Source organism: Scomber japonicus, chromosome 23 (genome assembly GCF_027409825.1).
Source record: "Scomber japonicus isolate fScoJap1 chromosome 23, fScoJap1.pri, whole genome shotgun sequence".
In the NCBI taxonomy this organism is placed as follows: Eukaryota; Metazoa; Chordata; class Actinopteri; order Scombriformes; family Scombridae; genus Scomber; species Scomber japonicus.
In genome coordinates this window covers 26,323,358-26,337,458 of record NC_070600.1, presented here as the reverse complement: position 1 = coordinate 26,337,458, position 14,101 = coordinate 26,323,358, and the positions used below count along the sequence as shown (strand labels likewise).

The window sequence follows — 14,101 nt, the reverse complement described above, 5'->3', positions numbered from 1 at the left end:
ATTAAATACACGAGAGCTGATACCAAACAGGAAGTACAAGTAACAGAAAACACACAAGGAGAAAACCTTTCAAAATAAAAGAGGAAGTGAGACACACACTGAAAGCTCAGGCAGGAAGTGACAGATGTGGTCATGTGTACTTTAGACACTAATATAAGCAGCAAGGCCTCAACACAGTGGAAACAGCCTCCAACACTTTTAGAGTGAACTTGGCCTCTTTAGTGTCTTCTCTTTTAATGATCGACCTCCAGATCTCTGGCTCTGCACAGGAAACATCACTGGAACCAGGAAGAAAGAAAAAACCCTCTTTTATTATTTCTTATGAACATTGATGATGTGCTTTTACTCTGAAAGTACCGATCCCCCCTCTGTAGGGTTCTAACAGTGTTTAAAGAGGAACGTTGCAGGCCTGAGATTCACACTCGACTAGAATCTTGAAGAAATTAATTTTCTTGATGTAAATGTAACAAAACAATATGATATCCTCTCTTCCTCTCTCTACACCAAACCTACTGATAGAAATACACTCAATCCCTCTGAAGGAAAGTCTACCTGTAACCCAACTCACCAGACTGAGAAGTCCAATTATGATCCAGACTTAGAGGAAGAAAACTGGCTTGTATCTGCAGAAAGCTCCTCTAAATGTAAAGCACATCTTATTTACTGCACTACATTCACCCACTAAACTAAGAACAGCAAACACATCATTTTAAAACATTGGCATATTCTTCCAAACGAGCCATCTTTAACCCTTTAAAGACTGAGCTATGCTAACTTTGAAAAGAGGAAGACACATAAAGGACAGGGTTGTTAGAGCATGTCAGCACTCTGAACTAAACCTCTTTAATGGAGCCTGCATCAGCTGTCAATATACCAAAAACCATGAGACTCATCTTCATCCAATGGGAAGATGATTATAATTATATACACTTATTATTACCTGTAAAACCAAAACTGTGGTCTATATGATACAGTGTCCATGTGAGGTGAGACACAGGAGCTCTACTAACTATATTATATACTACAAGTGTTGATGGAGGTTTGACTTTTATAAATATAATAAAAAGAAACTACAATAGGTTAGACATCATATGAACCCAAATATAATAATACAACATAGAGCCAGTATGGATGTTTGTTCCCTCCTGTTGACTTGGGTCCTTTAGATTATTTTAAGCCAACAGTCTCAAACTTGGGTTTTAAGATGGACGGTGATTTTAAATTGGATCATATTAGTGCTGTGGTGAAGGGTTAGGGTTAGCTGGTGAAGGGTTAGGGTTAGGTGGTGAAGGGTTAGGGTTAGCTGGTGAAGGGTTAGGGTTAGCTGGTGAAGGGTTAGGGTTAGCTGGTGAAGGGTTAGGGTTAGCTGGTGAAGGGTTAGGTGGTGAAGGGTTAGGGTTAGGTGGTGAAGGGTTAGGGTTAGCTGGTGAAGGGTTAGGGTTAGCTGGTGAAGGGTTAGGGTTAGCTGGTGAAGGGTTAGGGTTAGCTGGTGAAGGGTTAGGGTTAGCTGGTGAAGGGTTAGGGTTAGCTGGTGAAGGGTTAGGGTTAGCTGGTGAAGGGTTAGGGTTAGGTGGTGAAGGGTTAGGGTTAGCTGGTGAAGGGTTAGGGTTAGCTGGTGAAGGGTTAGGGTTAGCTGGTGAAGGGTTAGGGTTAGGTGGTGAAGGGTTAGGGTTAGCTGGTGAAGGTGAAGCCTTTCCTCACACTACAGCACTCAAACAGTAATCCTTCATCACATCCCGACTGGATTACTGACATGCACTTTATTTTGGAGGCAGTCAGTCTCAGAAAGAGCTTTTTCTGTAGCTGCTCCTGAACTATGGAACGAGCTTCCTTTAAATATTAGACGAGCCTCCTCACTGTCCATTTTTAAAACTCGTCTTAAAACCCATTTTTATTCCTTGGCTTTCAACCCTGCATGAGACTCTGCTCCTGTTTTACTGTTTTATGGTTTAAAACAATCAACTATTATTTTAGTATTTATGTACAGCACTTTGTTTCAGCTGTGGTTGTTTTAAAGTGCTTTATAAATATAAAAGTATTATTATATTTATATATAAATAAAGTTGGTCAGAGTTTGGGCTCCATGCTGATGAAACTGTACTGACCTGCTCTCTTCATTAGAGCCAGATGTTATTAAAGTCTGGTGAGTGATGGTTTCCTGGAGGAGCAGCAAACAGTGAACTATGTTGGAAGTGTTTAAAGTGAATCAGGTGCTCCTGCTCCTCTGTGTGGATTACTGATGAATTTAGTAATGAAGACATTTTAACTGTGTAGGTTAGAAACTTTCCACTGTGAGGAAATCAAGAAGCAGCATCTGATCTGTCCCTCAGTGTACTGATGTCTGTTCACACATAAAGACATGCTGTGGCTATTTAAAAGCAGAAGTGCTATAAGTGTGTCTCATATGATAGACAAGTGTTGCATCTGCAAGCTGGAGCCTTGTTATTGTGATCAGAGGTAACATGAACACCTCCCATGTTATTTGTGAGCTTTAAGTATCTTACCTGCCATATCCTGACTCAGCAGTCCTTACAGGTCCACTTCAGGTCTGTCCAGCTGATCCAGCTCTGTGATCCTTTCTGTCGCAGCCTTAAACTCCTCAGGAATAATATCATCCCATCCACATTCATCAGTGCAGAGCCTCTGTAGGATTTGACCAGTGTGTCATTGGTGGAACTGAAGAAGAAGTCCTCTCATAGGAGCTCTGCCTTTGACAGGAAGCTTGAAGGTAAATGTGTCCTGTTGGATGCTTCACTGGATACCTGGCAGACTTTCTAGAGGTGGTTTGTCTTTGTCCAAATCAAGCTGCTTCCCCAGTTTGGTTCTGTGACTCAGGAACAGTTGTGAGTACTTTGTGTTGCTCAACCATTTGCTCAGAGTGAAACCTTCTTGAGAGCATGATTCCCTGAGTTCCTTTGTCAGTTCGATTGCTCGGCTCACTGAGGCCACGGACTTGATGTCAGGAGTTGCTGAGCTTTAATAGCCAACACTGGAGAAACTCAACAGATAAACAGAGAGCGAATGAACAGAGACCTAAATACACACAAGAGTTCATTACAAACAGGACACAGGTGAAACACATGAGGACATTAACTAAGGTGGGAAAACACAGGAAGTAAAACCAACTACATACACTTTCAAAATAAGAGGAACTAAAACAGAACAGACAGGATGTGACATTTGAGACAATCATCAACATAGCAGCTAAGCTCCAATCGCTGTGTACCAATTCAGGGTCTGCAACCTTCCAAGGAAACATCTGAAGGCCGATTACGTCACAACGCTGAAGGCTGTCCGAGTTCAAAGGCTCCTTCAAATGTGGCTTCTTTTCCCCTTTTGGAGGACTCATCGCGACCATCCTTCATGGCCTCACATATCCCAAGATCCTTTGCGTGACATCTGGTGACGCAACCAGGAAACCCTCCGAAGGCGAGACCGGCACATTTAACATCGGTTGATGCTCCTTCGGAGGTTCCTCAGGAGGAGTCGCCTTTGAAGGCCGGGTCCTTCGAAGGATGCAGACCCTGAATTGGGACACAGCTAGTGTACCTCCATGTTGTACTTGACTGAGATATCATTTCCTGTTTGCTGTAAGTAGCAATGCTTGAGATGATGCTGCACCAAAAAGATTAACATTCATCCGGTAGACTTAAGGCCAGCACAACTACCTCAGGAAGCCATGGTGGTCTTGGTAATACATGGCTTCAGTCTATTTGCTGCTGATAGAAGGAGTAGGTTTGCTAAATCTGGACCTTGGAGAGATTTACCTTCATGTGATGCAGAACACTCAAACACAACTGTGGGTTTGTCCTCATGATAAAGCTCATGATGCTCAGTGATGCCAGAGCAGAGAGGAGAGGAGCTTATGAAGCCGCTCAGAGCTGAGTGAGACACTCTGTGGATAGAAGCTGAGTGCTGTGTAACTAAAAGTAAGATGCATGTAATGATTTTACAGGTATATTCCCTCTGGATCATTTCTGATCATTTTTATACTGTTTTTAATAGTCAGCTTTTTAATTAGTCAGCTTTTTTATTGTGTATGTTCGAGAAAAACAGGAAGCATCATCTGAGCTGAGTCTCAGTGAGTTTACAGCTTTGTGTTTGTACTGATGTTTGTTCACACCTAGAGACTTGTTGTGGCCTCTCCCATCTAAAAGCAGAAGTAATATCAGCGTGTCTCTTCACACCTAGAGACATACTGTGTCCATCTAAAAGCAGAAGTGATCTTTATTCTAAGCAGCTTCACCTCTGGCTCTAACTATCATGTTACCTTATTTGGCCGTCAGACTCTGAGTGTTGCTGCCTGACATTGTAATAAACGTGATGATGTGACTGTTTCACCAATAAGATGTCTTGCCTTCAAATATTGTCATCTGTGGACTCTTTTGATAGGATGAGATTAAAGACCTCCCTTCATTCAGGACGATAAAGTCTCTTGTACAGATGAAGAAAGAGGACTTTGCAGATTTGAGCGGAGTTTACATTAGTTGTCTTGTAGTCTTTGTATTTTCCAGAGTTGAGCTCTTTTTGAGAATATTAGACTTTGTTTTTGTGCTCAAATTCAAACTGAAGTTAATCCATTGGATCCAGTGAAGAGACCAACCTTCCTGATCCTGTCTGACAGCTCCCTCATCTGAGACACGGTAAAAAGACATTCTTCTAACTATTCTCTGAAATGTGAAACTGCTACTGTGTGTTGGAAAGAGAGGGAGCAGCCTATGAGTGTTAATGCAGGGAGCAGACACACTGTCATGGTTGGGCAGGGTCTCTTCCACCATTAGGATCGACCCGTCCAGGAGTCGTAGACGAGGCTCCTAAGCAGCGCTCACATTCACCTTTAGTTAGATTTCTGGAGTCATTAGAACCAGTTAACAACTCTAATCATTGTACAAGAATCCAGCCTGAAAACTATTTCATGATTTTTGACGTAGACTTAGAGTCTGTGGAGCCGAGCAGACGTTCATGTTATTATTGGTGCCAGTGGCTGACCGTCTGGTGCTCCCGCAATTCTTAGTGCTCTTGTTGTTTTTAATCATTGGCACTAAACAAATTGAGTCTCTGCTGGTGTATGATCGCCAGTCTCTTTGTTTATCCGGCGGAATGTCAGTGATCTAAGTACTTTTGATCACGGCGGACAGTATACCTCACCCCCGTTTTTGGCGGGAATCCCACCTCACCTGTACCGGGCCCCGGCCCTACCTTCCCGGCGCAAGCGTTCCCGTCGCCGCGGTAGACACGGAGGTCGGCTGGTGAAGCTGAAGCTCTGCCTGACACGATCTACGTCCATTTCCCGGACAGGACATGGATTGCTCCTCCTCTCGCTGTGCCCCGGCGCTTCCTCGACCCCATCGACACCTGCCTGGTGCCTGTCACCGGCTCTTCTGAGGGACTCCAGCCCCGCCGTCTCTGCCCCCTTCGGCTCTCTCAGCGCGGGGTAAACCACCGGCTTCTGAGGACGCTACCCCGGGCTCACCGTTCCACCGGATCACAGGCCCCAGCTCCCACCAGGACTGGATTGGTGAACGCTAGATCCCTGGTGAACAAGACTTTCATCCTGAGGGATTTCTTCAGCTCCCGTGGCCTGGACTTCCTCTGTATGACAGAGACTTGGATCGGTGTCAGTGAGTGCAGCCCTCTGGACTTCCTCTGTATGACAGAGACTTGGATCGGTGTCGGTGAGTGCAGCCCTCTGGACTTCCTCTGTATGACAGAGACTTGGATCGGTGTCGGTGAGTGCAGCCCTCTGGTTGAACTTTTACCTGCAGACTGTTGTTACTTTAACTCCCCTCGGACGTCGGGTCGTGGAGGAGGGACAGCGACAGTTTATAAAAACGACTTTAAATGTAAGCAGCGTCTCGTCCTCAACTTCCAGCTTTGAAGTGGCTTTATTTGAGGTGGGTCGTTCCGACCCGGTGCTGTGCGCTGTCATTAACCGACCTCCCAAATACAATAAGGACTTCGTGAATGACTTTTCTGGTTTTCTGGCTGAAATCATGCCTCAGTATGACCGTGCCCTCTTTCTCTGGGATTTGAACATTCACGTGTGTCTTCCTGATGAGCCTGGTGAAGGACTTTTTAAGCCTTATTGACTCTTTTAATTTAGTTCAGTGTGTGTCTGGTCCCACACATGAACATGGACACACATTACACCTCGTCCTCTCTCATGGTTTATCTGTGTCTAACTTGGAGATCTGTGATGATGTGATTTCTGATCATATGCCAGTACTGTTTGAAGTTGCTTTCTCCTGTGCTGATGTTAAATCTGGCGCTCCTGTTCAGAGCCCTAGGATTTTTAACTCTTTTACTGCTGGCCAGTTCTCTGTGGCTTTTGATCAGCTGTGTGTCTGCCCTGCCTCTGTTAACACAGAGGAGCTCAGCTCTTGGTTTCACTCCTCCTGCCTAACCATACTGGACTCGGTGGCTCCAAAGAAAACTGTGCAGCCTAAAGCAAAATTCGAGCCCTGGTTTAATGACACAAGTCGCGCAGCTAGACGGGATTGTTGCAATGCATTTCACTGTCTGTTTTTAAAACTCGTCTTAAAACCCATTTTTTATTCCTTTGCTTTCAACTGTGCATGAGACTCTGCTCCTGTTTTATGGTTTAGTAGTGCTATCTAAATAAAGTTGAAGTTATTTTACTATGCAGTATTGGACAAAGTTGGTCTGGTACACTGCTATGAAAATGATGAGGTTATAAAACACTCGTCCCTCCAAAAACCATCATGAGCAGTTTATTATCAGAGGCACAGAAAACACGTTCTCCATCCAGAGTTTCAGCTTTCACCTTCTGACTTCCAGGCTCACCTTTTAAAAACATTTTACTTTCAGTTTACTCTTCATATGAAGGCTGCTTTTACAGACTAACAGTGTCCAAATAATCCAGAGCTGCTGTCTAACCTTTATTTAACTGTGTTCATGTTGTCCAGCTGTTCTCCTGACTGCACAGATGGATCGTTCCCGTCTCATCTTCATCACCGTCGCTCTGGTTGCTGCAGGATTCCTGCAGCTTGTGGTGAGTCTGACTGTCTTCATACAACAGATCCTACAATACACTACTGAAGAGTTTAGTCACGCTGGAAAGAGCAGGAGGATAAACACACACTAACAGCTCAACGTGCACAGCTCAACGTGCACCACCCAACGTGCACAGCTCAACGTGCACCGCTCAACGTGCACAGCTCAACGCGCACCGCTCAACGCGCACAGCTCAACGTGCACAGCTCAACGTGGAGGAAGAGGAGGGGACTGCGAGGAGGAAGGGGAGGGGGCTGTGAGGAGGAAGAGGAGGGGGCTGTGTTCAGTGTTTGCTTACAGTTAGATTAGATTAGATTAGATTTCTTTATTTGTACCTGCAGGTAAGATGAGAGACATTCATACAAAACAATACAAGAAAATAAAAACAGTAAAATAGCTCCACAACTCGTCATCATTCCCATCATCATTCCATGCTGCGTCATAAAGTGCATTATATATGTAGGGTGGCTACCCTAAAAGTGCATGGTATAAAGTGCATAAATCATTATCATTGTCAACATCATCATCATCATCATCATCTCCACAACTCCCCAACCACCATCAAGGGATCACAAGTTCTTATTAAGATGTATGATGGCTGCAGGGACAATGGCTGTTAGTCAAACATGCTGCTTTCACTTCAGTGTTCATTAACTGTTTCTCTGGATTAAACACACTCCAGGATCTTTCTCTGACTTTAAAGCTGCAGGTGGTATCTTTGAGCAGAGAGAGGACTTAGCATCAAACTTGAAGAAGTACAACTGTCGGATCCCTCCTCCTCCCTCTCCGCTGCACTCCTGCCTCCAAAGCCCCTCCCATGAAGCCGCTCTCGGAGATATGAGCTTGATTGGGCTGAGAAGGAAGGGGAGGGGCTTGTGATGAGGAAGGGGGAGGGGCCTGTGAGAAGGAAGGGGAGGGGCTTGTGATGAGGAAGGGGGAGGGGCCTGTGAGGAGGAAAGGGAGGGGCCTGTGTGCGTGAGGAGGAAGGGGAGGGAGCTGTGAGGAGGAAGGGGGAGGGGCAGTGATTGACAGCTGTCAGACACTCCATCAGACATAATCCTGGCTCTGATTGGTTCAGTAGGAGCAGTAGGCGGGGCTAAATGAGCCTGTCTTTACAGTGATAGTGTGACTAGCAGCAGATATCAGAACGTTAAACAATGAAACACGTTCAGTAGCAGCAGAAAACATTCACACACAACCTGATTCACTGCTGCACGTTACTGTAACATCAGCTGTTCTTTCTTCTTCTGCTCTCCAGACCTCTGTTTCAGTCCCACTGGGCATGGTTCCTGAAGCTGTTGATGACATGTACGACGGCTGCAGAGAGAAGATGGAAAAGAAGGTCAACAACACATACTTTAAAAAAGAGAATGTGGGAGAATTCAAAGAAGCCTGGCAAGAAGCAGAAAACTGTTCAAACATACAATCTCTCCCAGAAGACAAGGCTCTCACCAAAACCCATAAGCTGGCAATCTGTGTTTATACATCTCGCGATGTTTATAAAGAATTCAATACAGCAGTCCGGACCGGTAAGAACATCTACAGCAGCTCCTTCAGATTCCACTCTTTACATTTCTGGCTGACTACTGCCATACAGATCCTGAATAACAATCAAAGCTGTCACACTACTTATAGAAGAACTGGAACAGTGTTCACCGGCAAACTTAACGACATCATCCGGTTTGGTATGTTCGCCTCCAGCTCTAAATACTCAGATCTCACACCTTTTGGTAATGAGACCTGCTTTCAGATAGAGACGTGTTCAGGAGCCTATCTGAATGATTATTCAGTATTTAATGATGAGGAGGAAGTACTCATCCCGCCCTATGAAACATTCAAGATAACACACATTTATGAAGGTCGGGGTAAATCTGAATCTCTGTCTGACTGTAGGAAGGTCTTTATTTTGGAAAGTCAACGAAAAAATGTGAGTAACCTAAACTGCAAAGCTGCAAACACTGTATGTCTGGATGGGATCAATACATGTGTGACATCACAAACATCTGGATCTTCTCTCTTTACATTTTGGTTTTCTGGATTTCCTTTCTTTTTATTTTCATGTTTGTATTTTTATTTCATTTGAACTAGGGATGCAAATTATCGAGTAATCCATTAATCATTAGTTGATTGACTTTATCGATCGATTAACGATTAACTGATAAGCGGCTTTTTTTCCTGAGAATGTAAATTTCTCATGGAATCAATCGTGTCTTTAACATAAAAAGCTAAATATTGCTTATTTACTGAATAAAAATGTTATATTGAACAATTGATGTTTTATTGTACCAGTTGGGATACTGTGCAGATAATGGCATTTCTGTAGTTTAACAAAATTAATTATGCACAGAAAATTAAAATACATAAAAAATAATTGTGCACTGGCTCACCTGTTGCATGTTAAACATTAAGCAAATTAAAATACATTTTAAATAGAAATCTAAACAATATAGGTACCCCTAACCCACAATATTAAGCCTACATATAATAATCTCGGTTGACACCAGCAGCAGCGAATCCAGATTTAAAGTATGATTAAAGCAACAAACTGATTTCCAACTGACTCATGGGTTGTTAGCTGAGACAATGTTCAGAGCGTCGTCGTGCACACAGACTATTACACGCCCGGTGATCCCCATGACTCCACAGCCTGGTTCAGTTTGTCAGCTAATGATCAGCTGTGTGTCTCTCTGATAAGCTCTCCGTGAGAAGGACTGTCGACTCTACCTGCCGGTCGTTTCCAACGTAGTGGAAAGTGATGGTGATGTAGCTTTCTGTAGTCAGAGCCTCATTAGCCGCGGATAACAGTGTTTTTAGCTTAGCTGAGTAATGCCCTCTGCTTTCCTGTGGTCGCATACTCGCCTTCCCACCACAGCAGCGATTGTAGGTTGTGAAGGCGACGGAAGTTGTTCAGGTGGTATCTTAGCGAACTCATAGAGCTGTTGAATTTAAATGTAGCACCGCAGAGTTTGCATTGTTGCATTAATTAATCTAAAATGCTCCCACACTCCACTCCGGTTTGACCGCCTCATGTTTGTTTTTGTTTTGTTTTTTGCTGCCTCAAGTTTGTGTCAGGTCTGGCTCTCACGGCCCGCGAGAATCTCGGGTTACGTTCAAGTACGTCCTGTGGGAAACGGTCTTAGATTGCAATGTTCAATTAGTCGACAATTAATATATTTTAATCGTGTAAATTCTTATTGACAATTAATCGATAGTCGATTAACCGTTTACATCCCTAATTTGAATGTTTGATTGATGTTGCAGTTTGTTGCTTTTGATCAATGATAATAAAGCTGTTTCTGATTGTTAACACTTTAATTTTTATTGTCTTTATTAATATAAACGGGACAGAAAGAAAATATGAAATCAATAGTTAAAGAGAGGTTACCGTTCACAACAAGAATTGCAGTATTCAGTTCCATATTTATCTAGACTGCTATACAAACAATTACAATACTAACAATAGATTATCATGTGCTGATGTCTTTGTTCCTGAAAGGGATCCATTTTCCCATTTTATCATAAATTCATCTTCCACCACAGCACAGAGACCCTGGTTAAGGCAGGTCCACCACAGCACAGAGACCCTGGTTAAGACAGGTCCACCACAGCACAGAGACCCTGGTTAAGGCAGGTCCACCACAGCACAGAGACCCTGGTTAAGGCAGGTCCACCACAGCACAGAGACCCTGGTTAAGGCAGGTCCACCACAGCACAGAGACCCTGGTTAAGGCAGGTCCACCACAGCACAGAGACCCTGGTTAAGATCACAAATGACCTCCTGATGGATGCTGGTTCTGGTTGCATCAGTATCCTGGTTCTGCTGGACCCGACGGCCACTTTCGATACGGTTTCCCACTCAATCCTGCTCAACCGCCTTTCTCCTCACCTTGGATTCACCGGTACCGCTCTGTCCTGGTTCACTTCCTACTTATCCAACAGAAAACAGTTTGTCACCTTTAATAGACCCAAGATTTATATATGGGGACAGTGGGTTCATTCTTACTGAATCATTCATTCATTCACCAATGTACAAAACCATTGATTGCCTTACATTCTCCTTCCCTTTGCATGAATGATAATCCCAACATCCTCAAATGAGTCCTTCTTGATTAGCAGTGTCAAAAGTTGTTGCTATTGCTAACATTTACCATCAGTCATATGTGAACTATAAATGTTATTAAGCATATAGCTTATTAATGACTCCTTTCTTATTCATAAAGATACTTAGTGAGAGCTCAGACCTTCCTTTTAACCTTCTCAACACCAGCTCTTTGGTTTCTCTCTGCACCATTACAACACATACACACGCACACTCACTCACGCACACACATACACACACTGCACATTATCAGCATCAGTCGTGTGCTTTTCACAGTGTGCTGTAGTTCAGCTTTTCACCTATCAACCATGAGATGGAGACATAAACATGAGATGAACTTTCTAACTTTCTGCTTCTATAATTGTAGTAATAACTAAGATGAAGAAGGTTTATGTTGCTGAAGCAGAAGGAAGCACATCTCCCTCCATACATGACAATTATGTTCTGTTTTCTACTTGTTGGTCTTTTTGGAGGTTTGATGCTTCGTGTCTGTGATCACGTAGACTGGAACTGAATGAGGAACTGAGCAGGCTGCAAGGTGACAGGAAGTGATAGTTTGTGGTTTTAAGGGGTGAAAATCAACAGGAAGCAGAAAGCGATCTGCAGTCAAACAGCATCTATCTCTGTGTGAGTAAAGAGCAGAAACTTCATCTGGAAACTCAAAGGAAACTTTTAGTTAAAGTGTCGGATTAAATCATTGAACTGTTCATCTTTCTACATTTGAAGAACTCTGAATCCTGATTGGTGAGTTTTATTCAATATAAATGAAAAAGAAATCTGGTTAAAGTCACTTTTCTGAACAGTGACTGAATCTGACTGAGTTTATAACAATTGGTTTGAAGATATTATTTATTTATGTTTTGTTTTTATAAAATTGTTGAAAATAAATCACAACTACTAGAAAAGCTTTACTGTCATTATATTCAACATATAATGAGATTACAGCTGCCACTCCATTTGTACCTTTAAGACAATAAAACCAGATAAAAACAAGCTAAAAAAGATAAACATAGGAAGATATTGCACTTAATAAGATCAATAGAATGAAATAGAATAAATAAATGAATAAATAGCAAGCAGCAGTCAAGAGTATTGAACAAGAGGGTTCTTCCTGTTAAAAGGGAGTTTTTTCTCTCCACTGTTGCTCATGTGGGAATGTTGGGTCTCTTTAAAGTTAAAACTTGAAGAGTTCGGTTTAGAACCTGCTCTATGTGGAAAGAGCCTTGAGATAACTCTGTTGTGATTTGGTGCTATACAAATAAAGATTGATTGATTGATAGTTCTCATGGCCCAGGGAAATTGTTAGTGAGTCTGGAGGTGCGTTCTCAGACCTGCAGCGCCTCCTAGAATCGATCTGGACCTTCTGAGGCAACGGGAGCTGGAGATCTCTTCCAGGGACTGTAGAGGGCAGCCAATAATCCTCCTGACTGTGTTTATGACTCTCTGCAGAGTCTTCCTGTCAGCAGCCGAGCTCCCAGTGCTCCACGCTGTGATGCAGAATGTGAGAACGCTCTCAATCCAAGAGCGATAGAAGCTCACCAGCAGATTCTGTTCTTCATGATTTTTTCTGAGAAGTTGCTGCTGAGCCTTCTTCATCACTGCTTTGGTGTTCATGGACCAGATAAGTTCCTCCAAGATGTGGACTCCCAAGAATTTGAAGGATGACGCCTTCTCCACCCGGTCGTCATTGATGTGGAGGGGGGCGTGGTCCAGTCTGGTCCATCAGAAGTCTTTGATGACCTCCTTGGGTTTTGTGATGTTGAGCAGCAGGTTATTGGTCGAGCGCCACTCTGTCTGTTGCTCCTCTCTGTAGCCAGTCCCGTCTCCATCAGTGATGAGACCAACCACAGTGGTGTCATCTGCAAACTTAATGAAGGTGTTGGAGGGATGGGAGGGGGTTCAGTCATAGGTATACAATGCACACAGGTGATGAGTGTGAGGGAGGAGGAGAGATGGGAACCCAGCTTCACTGATTGTGTTCTGTTGGTGAGGACGTTCTTAATTCTTGAGCAGGTGGGGGGGGGGTGTAAGTCCAGCAGTTTATTAATCAAGATATCAGTGATACTTGTGTTGAGCTGAAAGCAATGAATAGCAATCTGACACAGTTCCCTGAGTGCTCCAGGTGGCTCAGTGTGGTGTGGAGAGTGATGGAGACAGCGTCCTCAGTGGAGCGGTTTGCCCTGTAGGCAAACTGAAAGGGATCAAATGCTGGGGGAAGTCCTTAATGTGCCGCGAGACCAGCCTCTCAAAACACATTGGGTGAAATTGGGAAGAACAGACTTTAGGCGTGCCTGATCAAAAAAAAATCACCAGCTATTATGTTTAGCCCGTCAGGATGAGCCCTCTGCTGGTTGCTAATGGCTCTGTGAAGGTTTGTGTCTACTTTGAAGACTGATACACAAGCTTTACTTGGCAGAGTTTACCAGGATGAAACATCAGACTCAACAAAATACATACAAAAAAGCACAAAACAGGAGAGCTAAGAGCCGCTGCATAACAATGTGCCACCATTAGCCAATGATCCAGCCTGCTGGTCCTGCTGGTCTCTGGACAGGCCAACTCTAACTCTCTCCTCCCAGACCTGGATCAGAGCCTCACTGAGCTCCTGCACAGTCCTGTCTACTCAGGAGGAACCAGGACACACTGCACCAGGAGACGATAACGTGTGAAATCATTTGGACTTAATAATACACAGAAACATATCTTCTAAATAATAAACAGCAGAATAATCAGTGAGGTCTGGATTCTCTCTAAACAGCTTCACAGAAACTTGACTCTTTCTACATAAACTGAAATTAATCTGGACATTTTATTCACACCTTACAAAAGCTGAACAGAAAGGATAAGAAATATGATCATTTGATGGATCCTCGATCTTTATAAATCATATTTGAATAACATGTTATAGAACTGAAATATATTTTGTGTTCATGTTGTACAGCTGTTCTCCTGACTGCAGAGATGAAGTGTTCATACCTAATCACTGGA

General features: G+C 43.4%; 1 protein-coding gene across 1 annotated transcript; it reads left to right on the top strand.

The window, feature by feature from the left end:
- Nucleotides 1-6,886: 6,886 nt before the first annotated feature.
- LOC128353181 (ecto-ADP-ribosyltransferase 5-like) lies at nt 6,887-10,640 on the top strand. Its single transcript, XM_053313857.1, has 3 exons — nt 6,887-7,012; nt 8,273-8,879; nt 10,555-10,640. The coding sequence occupies exons 1-3, from the start codon at nt 6,947-6,949 to the stop codon at nt 10,638-10,640; spliced, it is 759 nt and encodes a 252-aa protein (XP_053169832.1). The 5' UTR covers nt 6,887-6,946.
- The last annotated feature ends 3,461 nt before the right edge of the window (nt 10,641-14,101 follow it).

Excerpts from the sequence above, each read along its gene's own strand:
- LOC128353181 (XM_053313857.1), top strand. The coding sequence starts at position 6,947 with ATGGATCGTTCCCGTCTCATCTTCATCACCGTCGCTCTGGTTGCTGCA. Across the intron at positions 7,013-8,272 it reads CAGGATTCCTGCAGCTTGTG|ACCTCTGTTTCAGTCCCACT; the intron begins GTGAGTCTGACT and ends TCTGCTCTCCAG. Across the intron at positions 8,880-10,554 it reads ACACATTTATGAAGGTCGGG|CACAGAGACCCTGGTTAAGG; the intron begins GTAAATCTGAAT and ends CTTCCACCACAG.